Source organism: Dendropsophus ebraccatus, chromosome 7, assembly GCF_027789765.1.
Source record: "Dendropsophus ebraccatus isolate aDenEbr1 chromosome 7, aDenEbr1.pat, whole genome shotgun sequence".
In the NCBI taxonomy this organism is placed as follows: domain Eukaryota; kingdom Metazoa; phylum Chordata; class Amphibia; order Anura; family Hylidae; genus Dendropsophus; species Dendropsophus ebraccatus.
Genome location: NC_091460.1, coordinates 1,434,435 through 1,455,563, shown reverse-complemented (window position 1 = coordinate 1,455,563; position 21,129 = coordinate 1,434,435). Strand labels below are relative to the sequence as shown.

The following is a 21,129-nucleotide window of genomic DNA, read 5'->3' as shown; positions in this document are numbered from 1 at the left end:
CCTCCTGTAAGCTTACCTTACTGCTGGGGGGGTCACACTGATAGTAACACAATGTAACATCCCTCCTCCTGTAAGCTTACCTTACTGCTGGGGGGTCACACTGATAGTAACACAATGTAACATCCCTCCTCCTGTAAGCTTACCTTACTGCTGCGGGGGGGGGGGGGGGGGGTGTCACACTGATAGTAACACAATGTAACATCCCTCCTCCTGTAAGCTTACCTTACTGCTGGGGTCACACTGATAGTAACACAATGTAACATCCCTCCTCCTGTAAGCTTACCTTACTGCTGGGGTCACACTGATAGTAACACAATGTAACATCCCTCCTCCTGTAAGCTTACCTTACTGCTGGGGTCACACACTGATAGTAACACAATGTAACATCCCTCCTCCTGTAAGCTTACCTTACTGCTGGGGGGGGGGGGGTCACACTGATAGTAACACAATGTAACATCCCTCCTCCTGTAAGCTTACCTTACTGCTGGGGGGGGGGGTCACACTGATAGTAACACAATGTAACATCCCCCCTCCTGTAAGCTTACCTTACTGCTGGGGGGGTCACACACTGATAGTAACACAATGTAGCATCCCTCCTCCTGTAAGCTTACCTTACTGCTGGGGTCGCACACTGATAGTAACACAATGTAACATCCCTCCTCCTGTAAGCTTACCTTACTGCTGGGGTCACACGGGTAGTAACACAATGTAACATCCCTCCTCCTGTAAGCTTACCTTACTGCTGGGGTCACTCACTGATAGTAACACAATGTAACATCCCTCCTCCTGTAAGCTTACCTTACTGCTGGGGTCACACACTGATAGTAACACAATGTAACATCCCTCCTCCTGTAAGCTTACCTTACTGCTGGGGTCACACTGATAGTAACACAATGTAACATCTCTCCTCCTGTAAGCTTACCTTACTGCTGGGGGGGTCACACTGATAGTAACACAATGTAACATCCCTCCTCCTGTAAGCTTACCTTACTGCTGGGGTCACACACTGATAGTAACACAATGTAACATCCTTCCTCCTGTAAGCTTACCTTACTGCTGGGGTCACACACTGATAGTAACACAATGTAACATCCCTCCTCCTGTAAGCTTACCTTACTGCTGGGGTCACACACTGATAGTAACACAATGTAACATCCCTCCTCCTGTAAGCTTACCTTACTGATGGGGGGGTCACACACTGATAGTAACACAATGTAACATCCCTCCTCCTGTAAGCTTACCTTACTGCTGGGGGGTCACACTGATAGTAACACAATGTAACATCCCTCCTCCTGTAAGCTTACCTTACTGCTTGGGGGGTCACACTGATAGTAACACAATGTAACATCCCTCCTCCTGTAAGCTTACCTTACTGCTGGGGGGTCACACACTGATAGTAACACAATGTAACATCCCTCCTCCTGTAAGCTTACCTTACTGCTGGGGTCACACACTGATAGTAACACAATGTAACATCCCTTCTCCTGTAAGCTTACCTTACTGCTGGGGTCACACTGATAGTAACACAATGTAACATCCCTCCTCCTGTAAGCTTACCTTACTGCTGGGGTCACACTGATAGTAACACAATGTAACATCCCTCCTCCTGTAAGCTTACCTTACTGCTGGGGTCACACACTGATAGTAACACAATGTAACATCCCTTCTCCTGTAAGCTTACCTTACTGCTGGGGGGGGGGGGGGGGTCACACTGATAGTAACACAATGTAACATCCCTCCTCCTGTAAGCTTACCTTACTGCTTGCGGGGTCACACTGATAGTAACACAATGTAACATCCCTCCTCCTGTAAGCTTACCTTACTGCTGGGGGGTCACACACTGATAGTAACACAATGTAACATCCCTCCTCCTGTAAGCTTACCTTACTGCTGGGGTCACACACTGATAGTAACACAATGTAACACCCCTCCTCCTGTAAGCTTACCTTACTGCTGGGGGGTCACACACTGATAGTAACACAATGTAACATCCCTCCTCCTGTAAGCTTACCTTACTGCTGGGGGGTCACACTGATAGTAACACAATGTAACATCCCTCCTCCTGTAAGCTTACCTTACTGCTGGGGGGTCACACTGATAGTAACACAATGTAACATCCCTCCTCCTGTATGCTTACCTTACTGCTGGGGTCACACACTGATAGTAACACAATGTAACATCCCTCCTCCTGTAAGCTTACCTTACTACTGGGGGGGGGGGGGGTCACACACTGATAGTAACACAATGTAACATCCCTCCTCCTGTAAGCTTACCTTACTGCTGGGGGTCACTCACTGATAGTAACACAATGTAACATCCCTCCTCCTGTAAGCTTACCTTACTGCTGGGGTCACACTGATAGTAACACAATGTAACACCCCTCCTCCTGTAAGCTTACCTTACTGCTGGGGGGTCACACACTGATAGTAACACAATGTAACATCCCTCCTCCTGTAAGCTTACCTCACTGCTGGGGGGTCACACTGATAGTAACACAATGTAACATCCCTCCTCCTGTAAGCTTACCTTACTGCTGGGGGGTCACACACTGATAGTAACACAATGCAACATCCCTCCTCCTGTAAGCTTACCTTACTGCTGGGGTCTGCAGGGCACATGGGGGGCCCGTAGGAGTGATGGTCTGCAGGGCACATGGGGGGCCCTTAGGAGTGATGGTCTGCAGGGCACATGGGGGGGCCGTAGGAGTGATGGTCTTCAGGGCACATGGGGGGCCCGTAGGAGTGATGGTCTGCAGGGCACATGGGGGGCCCGTAGGAGTGATGGTCTGCAGGGCACATGGGGGGGCCTGTAGGAGTGATGGTCTGCAGGGCACATGGGGGGGGGGGCCTGTAGGATTGATGGTCTGCAGGGCACATGGGGGGGCCTGTAGGAGTGATGGTCTGCAGGGCACATGGGGGGGCCTGTAGGAGTGGTGGTCTGCAGGGCACATGGGGGGGGGCTGTAGGAGTGATGGTCTGCAGGGCACATGGGGGGGCCTGTAGGAGTGATGGTCTGCAGGGCACATGGGGGGGGCCTGTAGGAGTGATGTGAGTCACCATCTGTGAGAGCCAGTGGCGTAGCTATAAGGGCCACAGCCAGATGCCCCCTCACCACCTCCTATCACTCTCCAGTTCTCCTGAATCAGCTGATGCGCTCTCCTCATTCTCCTGTCATCTTTCGGCGCAGGCCGTGTCCTTGTCAAACGTTGCCCGCACCGAAAGATGGAAGGAGAGTGAGGAGAGTGTGCAGAGGGTGAAGGAGGTGCCGGGAGAGGAGACGCGCAGAGGATGAAGGAGGTGCCGGGAGAGGAGACGCGCAGAGGATGAAGGAGGTGCCGGGAGAGGAGACGCGCAGGGGATGAAGGAGGTGCCGGGAGAGGAGACGCGCAGAGGATGAAGGAGGTGCCGGGAGAGGAGACGCGCAGAGGATGAAGGAGGTGCCGGGAGAGGAGACGCGCAGAGGATGAAGGAGGTGCCGGGAGAGGAGACGCGCAGAGGATGAAGGAGGTGCCGGGAGAGGAAAGCGCGCTGCCACCAGAACGCTGCCAGGGAGCAGGTGACAGGTGATTTGAAGTTTTTTTTTCTAGAACAACTAATTGGGGACACAGAGGGGCCAATAAAATATATCTGGCACAGATGAGGGCATAAATCCGATTGGGGGCAAAGAGGAGGGCATAAATCTGATTGGGGGCACAGAGGAGGGCATAAATCTGATTGGGGGCACAGAGGAGGGCATATATCTGATTGGGGGCACAGAGGAGGGCATAAATCTGATTGGGGGCACAGAGTAGGGCATAAATCTGATTAGGGCACAGAGGAGGGCATAAATCTGATTGGGGCACAGAGGGTGTGTGCATAAAACAAATAATTGGGGGAACAAAGGAGGGCATAAATCTGGTGGCACAGAGGGGGTGAGGGCATAAATCTGATTGTGGGGAACAGAGTAAGGCCTAAAACTGATTGGGGGCACGGGGGGGGGGGCTAAAACTGGGGGCATGGGGGGTCCTAAAACTGATTGGGGGCACAGAGGGGGAGGGCCTAAAACTGATTGGGGGCACATAGGGGGAGGGCCTAAAACTGATTGGGGGCACAGAGGGGGGGGAGGGCCTAAAACTGATTGGGGGCACAGAGGGGGAGGGCCTAAAACTGGGGGCACAGAGGGGGAGGTCCTAAAACTGGGGGCACAGAGGGGGGGGGGGGCTAAAACTGATTGGGGGCACAGAGGGGGAGGGCCTAAAACTGATTGGGGGCACAGAGGGGGAGGGCCTAAAACTGATTGGGGGCACAGAGGGGGAGGGCCTAAAACTGATTGGGGGCACAGAGGGGGAGGGCCTAAAACTGATTGGGGGCACAGAGGGGGAGGGCCTAAAACTGATTGGGGGCACATAGGGGGAGGGCCTAAAACTGATTGGGGGCACAGAGGGGGAGGGCCTAAAACTGATTGGGGGCAAAGAGGGGGAGGGCCTAAAACTGATTGGGGGCACAGAGGGGGAGGGCATAAATCAACTAATTGGGGGCACAGAGGGGCCAATAAAATATATCTGGCACAGAGGAGGGCATAAATCTGATTGGGGGCACAGAGAAGGGCATAAATCTGATTGGGGGCACAGAGGAAGGCCTTAAACTTATTGGGGGCACAGAGGGGGAGGGCCTAAAACTGATTGGGGGCACAGAGGGGGAGGGCCTAAAACTGATTGGGGGCACAAAGGGGGAGGGCCTAAAACTGATTGGGGGCACAAAGGGGGAGGGCCTAAAACTGATTGGGGGCACAAAGGGGGAGGGCCTAAAACTGATTGGGGGCACAGAGGTCCTCACTCCTCCTGTGTCTCCTCCTCCCCATAGAGTGTAAGCTCCTGTGAGCAGGGTCCTCACTCCTCCTGTGTCTCCTCCTCCTCCCCATAGAGTGTAAGCTCCTGTGAGCAGGGTCCTCACTCCTCCTGTGTCTCCTCCTCCTCCTCCCCATAGAGTGTAAGCTCCTGTGAGCAGGGTCCTCACTCCTCCTGTGTCTCCTCCTCCTCCTCCCCATAGAGTGTAAGCTCCTGTGAGCAGGGTCCTCACTCCTCCTGTGTCTCCTGCTCCTCCTCCCCATAGAGTGTAAGCTCCTGTGAGCAGGGTCCTCACTCCTCCTGTGTCTCCTCCTTCTCCTCCTCCCCATAGAGTGTAACCTCCTGTGAGCAGGGTCCTCACTCCTCCTGTGTCTCCTCCTCCTCCCCATAGAGTGTAAGCTCCTGTGAGCAGGGTCCTCACTCCTCCTGTGTCTCCTCCTCCTCCCCATAGAGTGTAAGCTCCTGTGAGCAGGGTCCTCACTCCTCCTGTGTCTCCTCCTCCTCCTCCCCATAGAGTGTAAGCTCCTGTGAGCAGGGTCCTCACTCCTCCTGTGTCTCCTCCTCCTCCTCCTCACCAATACCGGAGCCGCTAACCTACTATTCAGCAGCTCTGCAGTAACTCCGGGGTCCTTCACAGATACCGGAGCCGCTTAAAGAGGATGTACCACCAGGTACATCCTCTTTAATCTGACCCACCGGATCGAATGGCGCCGTCACGGGGAAGCCGGTGCCGTGGTCCGTTTTTCGAACCGCGGCTCAAGCACTGGAAGTAGGCCGGCCCACCCCCAGTGGGAGGGAATTCCCTCCCCTGTATGACGCGGCTCCATTCATTCTAAGGAGTAACTCCAGGGGCTACAGAAGGTAAGACATGTAATTTGTTACTTTTATTAAGTCCATTAGAAATATCTTCCTATCAAGCAGAAAGACCAAATACTGATGTGTCCACATGATATAAAAATATATATATTACATGGGCTGCTTTATTGTCCACCACATCCCCTGGACTCTCCTGCCGTGGGGGGAGATGACTAATAGGCGATAACCTCACAATCTTCCTCTTCTTCTCCTCTTTATAATTTTAATAGAGAATTTGTCAAATTCCAAGCAAATGTCTCTGATGAATTCTCTGATGGCCATCAAAACTAAATGTTCTTGTAAAACATTTCCCGGATTCATAACATCACACAGGCTCCTCCCCTGTGTGACTACTGCGATGATCCCTAAGTTTCAGCTTAGTAATAAAATTGTTTACACTTCCTGAAGGATACGGCTTCTCTCCTGTGTGATTTCTTGCATGTATGGCAAGACTTGGTTTATCTCTAAAACATTTCCAGCATTCTGAACATGAATATGGCTTCTCTCCTTTGTGAATTCTCATATGTTTAATAAGACTTGTTTTATCTGTAAAACATTTACCACATTCTGGGCATATATATGGCTTCAATCCTGTGTGACTTTTCTGATGTTTAATTAGACTTGGTCTATCTGTAAAACATTTCCCACATTCCACACACAAATATGGCTTCTCTCCTGTGTGAATTCTCAAATGTCTTACAAGACTTGAATGGGTTGTAAAACATTTCTCACATTCTGAACATGCATGGGGCTTCTCTCCTGTGTGACTTCTCTCATGTCTAGAAAGACTTGATTGGGTCGTAAAACATTTTCCACATTCTGAGCACGGATATGGCTTCTCTCCTGTGTGAACTCTCTGATGTCTAACAAGATAGGATTTAAATATATAACATCTTCCACACTCTAAGCATGAATATAACTTTTTCCTTGCATGATTTCTTCTGTGTCTATGAAGACTTGACTCATTAGTGAACTCTTCTCCACAGATCCCACACAGAAGCCTTTCCTGGTCTCTGTGATCGTCCCATGTGTTAGTCAGTGACAGGTCGGGAGGATTAGATGATGGCCGTGTAGTGTGACGTCCTGGACGGACACTGGCGGTATGATGATGAGCTTCTCCTGAGAAGTGCCGCCACATATCCTCAGAGTTATTACTGCCATTTCCTGTTATAAAATGAACACAATTTGTTTCTATCTCTTTTTATTAGGCTGCCTTCACATGTAGTGAGTTTGCAGCGGATTTCAGGCTGTTTTGCGTCAATCTGTAGTGATACTCTGTCCCATTATAGCCTATGGCGCTGCGATCTTGCACATTATAGCCTTTGTCCCTGCGTTCTCGCACATTATAGCCTATGGCCCTGCGTTCTCGCACATTATAGTCTATGGCCCTGCGTTCTCACCCATTATAGTCTATGGCCCTACGTTCTCACCCAATATAGCCTATGGCCCTGCGTTCTCGCACATTATAGCCTATGGCCCTGCGTTCTTGCACATTATAGCCTATGGCCCTGCATTCTCGCACATTATAGCCTATGGCCCTGCGTTCTTGCACATTATAGTCTATGGCCCTGCGTTCTTGCACATTATAGCCTATGGCCCTGCGTTCTCACCCATTATAGCATATGGTCCTGCGTTCTCACCCATTATACCCTATGGCCCTGCGTTCTTGCACATTATAGCCTATGGCCCTGCGTTCTTGCACATTATAGCCTATGGCCCTGCGTTCTTGCACATTATAGCCTATGGCCCTGCGTTCTCACACATTATAGCATATGGCCCTGCGTTCTCACCCATTATAGCCTATGGCCCTGCGTTCTTGCACATTATAGCCTATGGCCCTGCGTTCTCACACATTATAGCATATGGCCCTGCGTTCTCGCACATTATAGTCTATTGCCCTGCGTTCTCGCACATTATAGACAATTCCTGGCTGCGGTAGGACAGCTCAATGAGCGGCCATCAGTGAGCAGGGACCGGGGAACCCGAGCAGGAGTGGGGTAGTATTTGCTATTGATTGTTTTCACTAGATAAATACGGCCGTCACTACATTCTCATGGCGGAATGAAAATCATCTGCGAGACCGCAGGGCCATAGACTAGAATGGGACAGAGTATGATAGCGGATATGATGCTAAACCGCGCGAAACTCATGTGAAGGTGGAGAAATGTAGATCATTACCATCTGACTGACAACACCCAGACTGGTGATGCAGCTGTGGATAGAGAAGAGGAGGTCCCAACTGTCCCTGTCCTGCTCCCTGGCGCCCACTTTCTGAGATGTGCGGGGGGGGGGGGGGGGGGGGGGGTACAGGTTCATGTAGTCATGATGCTCTCTGTATGTCCCCGAGAAGGGTGAAGTGGAAGGCTGGGGAACAGAACAGGTAGGACACGTCCCGCGCCCCCGGAGAGCTCCTTTATTATAAATCTGTCAGCTTTTATTCTCCAGTGCCCCATAATACTAAACGACTGTCACCCTTACTTGGCCGATTACTGACTGCCAACCGTTTAGTGTAATAGCGCACGTTGAGCGATGACAATGCATGCAGCTATGGACTGTGTAATAGAAGCGCTGACAGCAGACCGCCACTGACATCAAGGGGCCTAGAGACGGTCTCAGGATCCTTCGTGCGGACCCTCTCGCTGCTCCCTGTTGGTGCGAGTAATAGCAGAGGCAGCAGGACAGGAGCGAGGTGAGCGATCACCTGTAACACACAGCGAGTCATAACCTCTGCTGAGGGCTGTAACACGTCCTCGCCCTCATCCCGACCCTGCTTGGGGCTCATCTCCCAGTGTCACTCAGGCTGGGGTAGTGATGGGAGGAGCACGAAGGGTTACAGGCCCCAGCATCTTGGAGACGTCTCTCTGACATCTTACATTGGTAAATAAAACCATTTTGTACATTCTGTAAGAACGTCCAGTGGTCGCGTCTCCTCCTAACAGCATTTACCAGCGGAACCTAAAGAACAGCCGATAACTCTGCCCAGTAACCCACCGGTGTCCAGAGATCTCTGCCTGGGACAACGGACAACAGAGGACAGAGGCTGCACAAGATGGAAGATCCAGGAGGAGATCTGTGATACTAGAGGATATAGGGGGATAAGAAGTGTATTATACCCCCGCTCCATCCATCCTCCCCTACCTGGTATAGCATCTCCCGGCGCCTCCTCCTCCTTCACCTCACTCATACACGGGGGATCGCCCCTCATCCTCTCTTCTTCTGCTTCATCCTCCACTTTAATATGTGTTCCCTCTGGACAGTCCTGGGAATACAGAGGACGGGGACACCTCTCTGGTGGATTCCTGTCACTGCCTCCATCTGTAGGGAAGACACAGGGAGCCAATCCATTATACACTGCTACATGTCATCAGGAGGAGGATGGGAGGAGGAGGGGGAGGAGGATGGAAGGAGGATGATAGGAGGAGGAGGATGGGAGGAGGAGGTGGAGGATGGGAGGAGGATGGGGGGAGGAGGAAGAGGAGGATGGGAGGAGGAGGAGGATGGGAGGAAGGGGGGGGAGGAGGACGATGGGAGGAGGATGGGGGGAGGAGGAAGAGGAGGATGGGAGGAGGAGGAGGATGGGAGGAGGATGGGGGGAGGAGGAAGAGGAGGATGGGAGGAGGAGGAGGATGGGAGGAAGGGGGGGGAGGAGGATGGGAGGAGGATGAGGATGGGAGGAGGAGGATGGGGGGAGAAGGAGGATGGGAGGAGGAGGATGGGGGGAGAAGGAGGATGGGAGGAGGAGGATGGGAAGAGGAGGATGGGGGGAGGAGGAGGATGGGAGGGCGAGGAGGATGGGAGTGGAGGAGGAGGATGGGAGGGGGAGGAGGATGGGAGGGGAGGAGGAGGATGGGGGGAGGAGAAGCAGGAGGAGGCTGGGAGGAGGAGGAGCAGAGGAGGATGGGAGGGGGAGGATGGGGGGAGGAGGATGGGAGGAGGAGCGGAGGAGGATAGGGGGGAAGGATGGGAGGAGGAGGATGGAGGAGGAGGATGGGAGGAGGATGGGAGGAGGAGGAAGATGGGAGACGGATGGGAGGAGGAGGATGGGAGGAGGATGGGAGGAGGAGGAAGATGGGAGACGGATGGGAGGAGGAGGATGGGAGGAGGAGGAAGATGGGAGGAGAAGGAGGAGGAGGATGTAGGGGCCCCTCCCCCTGCTCTCTAGAATCAGGAAGGTCTCCTCTTACCTTGTGCTGTGAGGCCGGGCGGCTGATCCTCCATCATGAGCGGCTGCTCCCCCCGGTACAGATCCTTGTGTCCTTCTACATACTCCCACTCCTCCATGGAGAAATAGACGGCCACATCCTGACACCTTATAGGAACCTGACACACACAATGATCACACAGTCATCCCCCCCAGCCTGCTGCCTCCTGGATTACTCTATCATCTCCCAGCATTCCCCAGTGTCACCTCTCCAGTCAGCAGCTCAGTCATCCTGTGGGTGAGTTCTAGGATCTTCTGCTCATGTATCAGTGATGGAGGCTCCGTGATGGGGCCCCGGGCCCTGCTCCGCCCTCCTGACTCCTGGGGGAAGGCCACACCCTCCCCCCATGTCTTCTTCACTATGGTGTAATCCTGGGGATGGAGAGAGACAATGAGGGGACTGAGCCCAGTATTCCTGCCTCCTCCTCACTACAAAGAGGAGATTGTCCCCCCTGTATAGAGCTCTAGTGAGGAGGAGGAGGAGGAGGAGACACATCTGGACTACTGGGGTCAGTGCTGGAGACCACCGCACCTACAAAGAGGAGACCAGATCCAGAACATAGAGCGGGGGAGGGAGGGAGGGGCCAAAGAGCCCAGACAACAATGGTGGAAATCTAGAGAAGTTACCTCTCCGGTCAGCAGGCGGATGATCTCCAAGGTGACGTGTAATATTCTCTTACTGATCTCATTCCTGTCCTTCTCCATCATATAGAAGGGTATAAGGTCCTGGCAGTGCAGTGTGTGGGGAGCCCCGCCCACTCCTGTCACATGATCACAGGTCCTTCACCACCATCTCTTCTCTCCTGCACTGCTGAGCCCCGCCCCCACATGTACTGGTCACATGATTGTGACATCATCACAGGTCCTACACCTCCAGCATCTACCAGATACAGAGCAGCTCCTGGTCGGGCAGTCACTGCTGTTGTGTTGTGTGTGGAGATCTCTGCTCCTCAGTGTGTGACCCCAGCAGTAAGGTAAGCTTACAGGAGGAGGGATGTTACATTGTGTTACTATCAGTGTGACCCCCCAGCAGTAAGGTAAGCTTACAGGAGGAGGGATGTTACATTGTGTTACTATCAGTGTGTGACCCCAGCAGTAAGGTAAGCTTACAGGAGGAGGGATGTTACATTGTGTTACTATCAGTGTGTGACCCCAGCAGTAAGGTAAGCTTACAGGAGGAGGGATGTTACATTGTGTTACTATCAGTGTGTGACCCCCCCAGCAGTAAGGTAAGCTTACAGGAGGAGGGATGTTACATTGTGTTACTATCAGTGTGTGACCCCAGCAGTAAGGTAAGCTTACAGGAGGAGGGATGTTACATTGTGTTACTATCAGTGTGTGACCCCAGCAGTAAGGTAAGCTTACAGGAGGAGGGATGTTACATTGTGTTACTATCAGTGTGTGACCCCCCCCCCCAGCAGTAAGGTAAGCTTACAGGAGGAGGGGTGTTACATTGTGTTACTATCAGTGTGTGACCCCCCCCAGCAGTAAGGTAAGCTTACAGGAGGAGGGATGTTACATTGTGTTACTATCAGTGTGTGACCCCAGCAGTAAGGTAAGCTTACAGGAGGAGGGATGTTACATTGTGTTACTATCAGTGTGACCCCCCAGCAGTAAGGTAAGCTTACAGGAGGAGGGGGGTTACATTGTGTTACTATCAGTGTGTGACCCCCCAGTAGTAAGGTAAGCTTACAGGAGGAGGGATGTTACATTGTGTTACTATCAGTGTGACCCCCCAGCAGTAAGGTAAGCTTACAGGAGGAGGGATGTTACATTGTGTTACTATCAGTGTGTGACCCCAGCAGTAAGGTAAGCTTACAGGAGGAGGGGTGTTACATTGTGTTACTATCAGTGTGACCCCCCAGCAGTAAGGTAAGCTTACAGGAGGAGGGGTGTTACATTGTGTTACTATCAGTGTGTGACCCTAGCAGTAAGATAAGCTTACAGGAGGAGGGATGTTACATTGTGTTACTATCAGTGTGTGACCCCAGCAGTAAGGTAAGCTTACAGGAGGAGGGGTGTTACATTGTGTTACTATCAGTGTGTGACCCCCCAGCAGTAAGGTAAGCTTACAGGAGGAGGGATGTTACATTGTGTTACTATCAGTGTGTGACCCACCCAGCAGTAAGGTAAGCTTACAGGAGGAGGGATGTTACATTGTGTTACTATCAGTGTGTGACCCCAGCAGTAAGGTAAGCTTACAGGAGGAGGGGTGTTACATTGTGTTACTATCAGTGTGTGACCCCAGCAGTAAGGTAAGCTTACAGGAGGAGGGATGTTACATTGTGTTACTATCAGTGTGTGACCCCCCCAGCAGTAAGGTAAGCTTACAGGAGGAGGGGTGTTACATTGTGTTACTATCAGTGTGTGACCCCAGCAGTAAGGTAAGCTTACAGGAGGAGGGGTGTTACATTGTGTTACTATCGGTGTGTGACCCCAGCAGTAAGGTTGCGTCTAGAATGGAGTTGCTCCTGTGAGGTCCTCCCTTCAGCAACTCCATTCTAGCTCACTCACTAGTGGAGGGACTAGATTGGAGTTGCTGAAGTGAGGACCTACTAGGAGCCACTCCATTCTAGACATGTCTTCGCAGAAGTGACTAGAATGGAGTTGTTTACAAGACCTATAGGATTCTATTGTAGTAGGTGCATTATTCTGGCAGCTCATTCATAAATAGTGCTGCACAATAATTTGGACTAGACATGGAGTAAGATTCCACTTAGTGTAAATTTATATGTATTCATTTTTATATATTTTTTTATCAAATCAACCTGTTTTTCTGTAACATTGGTGTCAGTGTTACTGTTTTTGTCAGTGATTCTGCTGGTCTTTTTGTCCATTTTCAGAAAAAATGTATTTTGAAAGTCGTCTAAATGGAAAGAATACATCATTTTAAAAACTGAAAATGTTCTGAGCTATTTTATGTGATTTCTGTTGTATGCCTCAATAACACTCAGCATTACATTTTATATAACTTTACAGTAAAAAGTGGTCCTCCTTGCAGCCACTCCATTCTAGTCAGTTCATCATGGGGACAGCTAGAATGGAGTGGCTGTATGGAGGACCTACTTATACCTGCTCCAGTTATTGCAGAAGCCATGAACCTACCAGGAGCCACTCCAGTCTAGTCCCCTCACTAGTGACCTGACCAGAATGGAGTTGCAGTAAGGAGGACCTACCAGGAGCCACTCTATTCTAGTCCCCGCACTAGTGACCTGACTAGAATGGAGTTGCTGTAGGGAGGACCTACCAGGAGCCACTCCAGTCTAGTCCCCTCACTAGTGACCTGACTAGAATGGAGTTGCTGTAGGGAAGACCTACCAGGAACCACTCCATTCTAGTCCCCTTACTAGTGATCTGACTAGAATGGAGTTGCAGTAAGGAGGACCTACCAGGAGCCACTCCATTTTAGTCCCCTCACTAGTAAACTGACTAGAATGGAGTTGCTGTAGGGAGGACCTACCAGGAGCCACTCCATTCTAGTCCCCTCACTAGTGACCTGACTAGAATGGAGTTGCTGTAGGGAGAACCTACCAGGAGCCACTCCATTCTAGTCCCCTCACTGCTGATATGACTAGAATGGAGTTGCAGTAAGGAAGACCTACCAGGAGCCACTCCATTCTAGTCCCCTCACTAGTGATCTGACTAGAATGGAGTTGCAGTAAGGAAGACCTACCAGGAGCCACTCCATTCTAGTCCCCTCACTAGTGATCTGACTAGAATGGAGTTGCTGTAGGGAGGACCTACCAGGAGCCACTCCATTCTAGGCCCCGCACTAGTGATCTGACTAGAATGGAGTTGCTGTAGGGAGGACCTACCAGGAGCCACTCCATTCTAGTCCCCTCACTCATGATCTGACTAGAATGGAGTTGCTGTAAGGAGGACCTACTAGGAGACACTCCAGTCTAGTCCCCTCACTAGTGATCTGACTAGAATGGAGTTGCTGTAGGGAGGACCTTCCAGGAGCCACTCCATTCTAGGCCCCTCACTAGTGACCTGACTAGAATGGAGTTGCTGTAGGGAGGACCTACCAGGAGCCACTCCATTCTAGTCCCCTCACTAGTGAACTGACTAGAATGGAGTTGCTGTAGGGAAGACTTACCAGGAGCCACTCCATTCTAGTCCCCTCACTAGTGACCTGACTAGAATGGAGTTGCTGTAGGGAGGACCTACCAGGAGCCACTCCATTCTAGTCCCCTCACTCATGATCTGACTAGAATGGAGTTGCTGTAAGGAGGACCTATCAGGAGCCACTCCATTCTAGTCCCCTCACTCATTATCTGACTAGAATGGAGTTGCTGTAGGGAGGACCTACCAGGAGCCACTCCATTCTAGTCCCCTCACTAGTGACCTGACTAGAATGGAGTTGCTGTAGGGAGGACCTACCAGGAGCCACTCCATTCTAGTCCCCTCACTCATGATCTGACTAGAATGGAGTTGCTGTAAGGAGGACCTATCAGGAGCCACTCCATTCTAGTCCCCTCACTCATTATCTGACTAGAATGGAGTTGCTGTAGGGAGGACCTACCAGGAGCCACTCCATTCTAGTCCCCTCACTAGTGACCTGACTAGAATGGAGTTGCTGTAGGGAGGACCTACCAGGAGCCACTCCATTCTAGGCCCCTCACTAGTGACCTGACTAGAATGGAGTTGTTGTAGGGAAGACTTACCAGGAGCCACTCCATTCTAGGCCCCTCACTAGTGACCTGACTAGAATGGAGTTGCTGTAGGGAGGACCTACCAGGAGCCACTCCATTCTAGGCCCCTCACTAGTGAACTGACTAGAATGGAGTTGCTGTAGGGAGGACCTACCAGGAGCCACTCCATTCTAGACAGCTCAGGAGGGAGACAGGTAGAATGGAGTTGCTTTTGGTAGGTTCTCCTTACAGCAACTTCATTCTAGTCAGTTCAGCAGTGAGACAGCTAGAATGGAGTTGGCGTATGGAGGACCTACTTACACCTGCTCGTTTGTGCAAAAATCATGAACCTACCAGGATCAAGTCCATTCTAGTCAGGTCAGTAGTGAGGCAGCTAGAATGGAGTGGCTCCTGGTAGGTTCATGGCTTCTGCATTGACTGGGGCTGGTATAAGTAGATCCTCACCACCAGGTGTATCCTCTCCTCTGAGAGGGCATATATTCTAGCATGTTTAGTACTGTAATGTCTAGAGCACAGCTGAGGGCCAAAGTCTGACACCTGTTATAAACTACATTTCCCATCAGGACATACCTGTCCTGGCATGATGGGAATTGTAGTTTTGCAACTGCTGACACCTCGGGTCTAGAATGTTCCCTTTTCTCTGAGTTCCTGACTCTGATTCAGTATTGAAATGTCTAGTCCGTATCCTCTCCTCTGAGCGTATCCTCTCCTCTGAGCTTCTCACTGAGCGGGCAGTATTACACAGCATGATTATGAGGTAGGGCTGGGCGATATTGGGCTAAATCAATATAGCAGTTAATCGCACATGTAGCCGCGTTAACAATAATTGAACAATAATTCTGACACAGGCAGCACGGTGGCTCAGTGGTTAGCACAGTAGCCTTGCAGCACTGGGGTCCTGGGTTCAAATCCCACCAAGGGAAACATCTGCAAAGAGTTTGTATGTTCTCTCCGTGTTTGCGTGGGTTTCCTCTGGGTACTCTGGTTTCCTCCCACACCCAAAAACATACTGATAGGTGAATCTGTGTGTGCTATACAAATAAACAACTTTTATTATGACATGCCAAATTGGCTATATTTTGATTCTAAAAAGTGAAGGGAAAAAAAAAAAGAACTCACTGAGCAGCAACACAAGGCCGGGCCATATAGTCTATTGTCATTATTATTTGTTATTATTAGGAGTTTCAGCAGAGACCTGAACATGTATACACAGGTATACAGCTATGTACTCACTACAGGATGTGTATATACACAGGTATACAGCTATATACACACTGCAGGACGTGTATACACAGGTATACAGCTATGTACTCACTACAGGATGTGTATATACACAGGTATACAGCTATGTACTCACTACAGGATGTGTATATACACAGGTATACAGCTATGTACACACTGCAGGACGTGTATACACGGGTATACAGCTATGTACACACTACAGGACGTGTATACACAGGTATACAGCTATGTACATACTGCAGGACGTGTATACACAGGTATACAGCTATATACACACTGCAGGACGTGTATATACAGGGGGTCACATAGGGATAGGGGTATATGACTATACGGGGGGGGGCACATAGGGATGGGGGGGCGGATAGAGGTGTATTACTACAAAGGGAGGGGTGGATAGAGGTGTATTACTATACGGGGGGGGAACATAGGGATGTGGGACGGATGGAGGTTTATTACTACACAGGGAGGGGTGGATAGAGGTGTATGACTATATGGGGGTTTATAGGGAGAGGTGTGTATGACTATATGGGGAGCTTACAGAGATAGGGGTGTATAACTATACGGGGGGAATCTAGGGATGGGGGTGTATGACTATACAGGGGGCACATAAGGATAGGGGTGTATGACTATATGGGGGGGTTATAGGGATAGGGGTGTATGACTATACAGGGGGTTATAGGGATAGGGGTGTATGACTATATGGGGAGGTTATAGGGATAGGGGTGTATGACTATATGGGGGGGTTATAGGGATAGGGGTGTATGACTATATGGGGGGCTTTTAGGGATATGGGGATAGGGGTGTATGACTATACGGGAGGGGGGGGGATTCTAGGGATAATGGTGTATGACTATACAGGGGTGGGCACATAGGTATGGGGATGTATTACTATATGGGGGGAATCTAGGCATGGGGGTGTATGACTATACAGGGGGCACATAAGGATAGGGGTGTATGACTATACAGGGGGTTATAGGGATAGGTGTGTATGACTATATGGGGAGCTTACAGAGATAGGGGGATAGGGGTGTATAAATATACGGGGGGAATCTAGGGATGGGGGTGTATGACCATACAGGGGGCACATAAGGATAGGGGTGTATGACTATACGGGGGGGTTATAGGGATAGGGGTGTATGACTATATGGGGGGGTTATAGGGATAGGGGTGTATGACTATACAGGGGGTTATAGGGATAGGGGTGTATGACTATATGGGGGGGTTATAGGGATAGGGGTGTATAACTATACGGGGGGAATCTAGGGATAGGGGTGTATGACCATACAGGGGGCACATAAGGATAGGGGTGTATGACTATACAGGGGGTTATAGGGATAGGGGTGTATGACTATATGGGGGGGTTATAGGGATAGGGGTGTATGACTATACAGGGGGCACATAAGGATAGGGGTGTATGACTATACAGGGGGTTATAGGGATAGGGGTGTATGACTATATGGGGGGGTTATAGGGATAGGGGTGTATGACTATATGGGGGGCTTTTAGGGATATGGGGATAGGGGTGTATGACTATACGGGAGGGGGGGATTCTAGGGATAATGGTGTATGACTATACAGGGGTGGGCACATAGGTATGGGGATGTATTACTATATGGGCCCAGCACACAGTATATGAGCTCTCACAGCTCAGGCAGAGACCTGGGGCAGGCTGGGGGTACACAGCAGCTCCAGCACCTGAGCACTCAGAAGGAGAAGAGGATCTGCAGGCGCTGGCAGCTGCTTCCTTCCTCCAGCCTCCGGAGCAGGTACAGCAGTTCCTTCCTGCAAGGTAGTGACAGCTCCCGGTCACAGAACCCCGCACGTCCGCAGGAAAGAGCTGCTGCATCTCCCACATGTATAGCTGATAGCGTGCCCCAGCGTGTCCGATCGCAAATCGGGGGACACTGCGGCCGCCATGCCAGAGCCACAAGTGTGCGCACACTGAAACTGGAGCCTCACACTGACAACAGAGGACCAGGAAGACAGGCAGGAGGCTAGACGACTGGCTGCCATTTGCAGGACGCGACTGTACTGACGGCCCGACCCGGGCGTGGGGGGGGATGGCGCTCAGACCGGATGCGTGCGCGGGGAGGGGGGGGGGGGCTGGGCACTCTGACACGACGGATCGGGCGCGGGAAGGCTGCGGGGGGGGGGGCACTCTGACGTGACGGACCGGGCGCAAGGGTCTGGGGTGACTGTAACGGGCTGGGCGCGGGGGGGGGGGGGGGTGCTCTGACTGGACGCGAATGGGACGGGTGTGGGTGGTTGTTGTGCTCTGCCGGGCTGCAGTTACAAATATACCGCAGATACCATCCTGGCAAAGTTGAGGTTGGTTAACCGACGCCAAAGACGGTATCGGTATTTTTGCGGTATATCGCCCAGCCCTATTAAGAGGTGAAAGCGAGTGGCAACATGTTAGGTCAGTGCTCACTTCTCCCTTGTTCCCCGCTCGTTGTCTGTGTTATTACACGCACATACAGTGAGCGGGGGAACGGCGGGCAGCTGCGGGAGGGGCAGCCCGGACTATTCTTACATCGCTCAGGCTGCCCATTGTAGACAGCAGCATTATCCTGATCTGGGTATCTCAACCAGTTTGAAGACGACAATCAGCGATATCATGGATTATTACACCAAATGATTATCAGACAGAACGGCCCGAAATCATCAGAGTACGGCCAATAATCCTTTGGTGTAATAGGACTATTAGCTGTACAGGGGGAGAGGACTGGTGTGTGTGTGGGGTCTGTATACAGGGGGAGAGGACTGGTGTGGGGTCTGTATACAGGGGGAGAGGACTGGTGTGTGTGTGGGGTCTGTATACAGGGGGAGAGGACTGGTGTGTGTGTGGGGTCTGTATACAGGGGGAGAGGACTGGTGTGGGGTCTGTATACAGGGGGAGAGGACTGGTGTGTGTGTGGGGTCTTTATACAGGGGGAGAGGACTGGTGTGTGGGGTCTGTATACAGGGGGAGAGGACTGGTGTGTGGGGTCTGTATACAGGGGAGAGGACTGGTGTGTGTGTGGGGTCTGTATACAGGGGGAGAGGACTGGTGTGTGTGTGGGGTCTGTATACAGGGGGAGAGGACTGGTGTGTGTGTGGGGTCTGTATACAGGGGGAGAGGACTGGTGTGTGTGTGGGGTCTGTATACAGGGGGAGAGGACTGGTGTGTGTGTGGGGTCTGTATACAGGGGGAGAGGACTGGTGTGTGTGTGGGGTCTGTATACAGGGGGAGAGGACTGGTGTGTGTGTGGGGTCTGTATACAGGGGGAGAGGACTGGTGTGTGTGTGGGGTCTGTATACAGGGGGAGAGGACTGGTGTGTGTGTGGGGTCTGTATACAGGGGGAGAGGACTGGTGTGTGTGTGGGGTCTGTATACAGGGGGAGAGGACTGGTGTGTGTGTGGGGTCTGTATACAGGGGGAGAGGACTGGTGTGTGTGTGGGGTCTGTATACAGGGGGAGAGGACTGGTGTGTGTGTGGGGTCTGTATACAGGGGGAGAGGACTGGTGTGTGTGTGGGGTCTGTATACAGGGGGAGAGGACTTGTGTGTGGGGGGGTATACAGACCCCACACACACCAGTCCTCTCCCCCTGTATACAGACCCCACACACACCAGTCCTCTCCCCCTGTATACAGACCCCCCCCACACCAGTCCTCTCCCCCTGTATACAGACCCTACACACCAGTCCTCTCCCCCTGTATACAGACACCCCACACCAGTCCTCTCCCCCTGTATACAGACCCCACACACCAGTCCTCTCCCCCTGTATACAGACCCCACACACCAGTCCTCTCCCCCTGTATACAGACCCCACACACACACACACCAGTCCTCTCCCCCTGTATACAGACCCCACACACACCAGTCCTCTCCCCTGTATACAGACCCCACACACACCAGTCCTCTCCCCCTGTATACAGACCCCACACACACCAGTCCTCTCCCCCTGTATACAGACCCCCCGCACACCAGTCCTCTCCCCCTGTATACAGACCCTACACACCAGTCCTCTCCCCCTGTATACAGACACCGCACACCAGTCCTCTCCCCCTGTATACAGACCCCACACACCAGTCCTCTCCCCCTGTATACAGACCCCACACACCAGTCCTCTCCCCCTGTATACAGACCCCACACACACACACACCAGTCCTCTCCCCCTGTATACAGACCCCACACACACCAGTCCTCTCCCCTGTATACAGACCCCACACACACCAGTCCTCTCCCCCTGTATACAGACCCCACACACACCAGTCCTCTCCCCCTGTATACAGACCCCCCGCACACCAGTCCTCTCCCCCTGTATACAGACCCTACACACCAGTCCTCTCCCCCTGTATACAGACACCGCACACCAGTCCTCTCCCCCTGTATACAGACCCCACACACCAGTCCTCTCCCCCTGTATACAGACCCCACACACCAGTCCTCTCCCCTGTATACAGACCCCACACACCAGTCCTCTCCCCTGTATACAGACCACACACACCAGTCTTCTCCCCCTGTATACAGACCCCACACACCAGTCCTCTCCCCTGTATACAGACCCCCCACACACCAGTCCTCTCCCCCTGTATACAGACCCCACACACCAGTCCTCTCCCCCTGTATACAGACCCCACACACCAGTCCTCTCCCCCTGTATACAGACCCCACACACCAGTCCTCTCCCCCTGTATACAGACCCCCCGCACACCAGTCCTCTCCCCCTGTATACAGACCCTACACACCAGTCCTCTCCCCCTGTATACAGACACCGCACACCAGTCCTCTCCCCCTGTATACAGACCCCACACACCAGTCCTCTCCCCCTGTATACAGACCCCACAAACCAGTCCTCTCCCCCTGTATACAGACCCCACACACCAGTCCTCTCCCCTGTATACAGACCCCACACACCAGTCCTCTCCCCTGTATACAGACCCCACACACACCAGTCCTCTCCCCTGTATACAGACCCCACACACACCAGTCCTCTCCCCCTGTATACAGACCCCACACACACCAGTCCTCTCCCCCTGTATCCCCCCCCCATGTTACTGTGGATATTGCAGCTTGCCTCCCTCTGTTATTGCACAGTGAATAGTGCAGCAGGACCTCAGCTTGTTCCCGCTCTGCACAGCTTGCATATTCACTGTGAGTCCCCGCCCCTTCCTCCAAGAGGCTCCACCCCCACTGTGACATCATACCTTACAGGAGCAACTCCATTCTAGACACAACCCCAGCAGTAAGGTAAGCTTACAGGAGGAGGGATGTTACATTGTGTTACTATCAGTGTGACCCCAGCAGTAAGGTAAGCTTACAGGAGGAGGGATGTTACATTGTGTTACTATCAGTGTGTGACCCCA

At 52.0% G+C, this 21,129-nt stretch overlaps 3 protein-coding genes across 4 annotated transcripts in view; all 3 read right to left on the bottom strand.

The window, feature by feature from the left end:
* The window catches only part of LOC138797150 (oocyte zinc finger protein XlCOF22-like), a 483,239-nt gene extending 482,551 nt beyond the window's left edge, over positions 1–688 (bottom strand). Inside the window, exon 1 of one of the 2 annotated variants that reach the window (XM_069976960.1) lies at positions 675–688. The gene's annotated coding sequence lies outside the window, so the exon portion shown is untranslated. Of the gene's footprint in view, positions 1–611; positions 622–674 lie in introns of those variants that run through there. The other variant, XM_069976961.1, reaches the window with a different exon arrangement.
* The window catches only part of LOC138797172 (oocyte zinc finger protein XlCOF8.4-like), a 44,770-nt gene extending 44,023 nt beyond the window's left edge, over positions 1–747 (bottom strand). Inside the window, exon 1 of the mRNA XM_069977004.1 lies at positions 736–747. The gene's annotated coding sequence lies outside the window, so the exon portion shown is untranslated. The remainder of the gene's footprint in view (positions 1–735) is intronic.
* Positions 748–5,695: 4,948 nt separating this feature from the next.
* On the bottom strand, positions 5,696–10,658 carry LOC138797168 (oocyte zinc finger protein XlCOF8.4-like). The gene is made up of 5 exons (XM_069976997.1): positions 10,509–10,658; positions 10,089–10,253; positions 9,865–10,000; positions 8,819–8,995; positions 5,696–6,844 (listed from the first exon to the last, which is right to left on the bottom strand). The coding sequence occupies exons 1-5, from the start codon at positions 10,587–10,589 to the stop codon at positions 6,006–6,008; spliced, it is 1,398 nt and encodes a 465-aa protein (XP_069833098.1). The 5' UTR covers positions 10,590–10,658; the 3' UTR covers positions 5,696–6,005.
* Between the last annotated feature and the right edge of the window lie 10,471 nt (positions 10,659–21,129).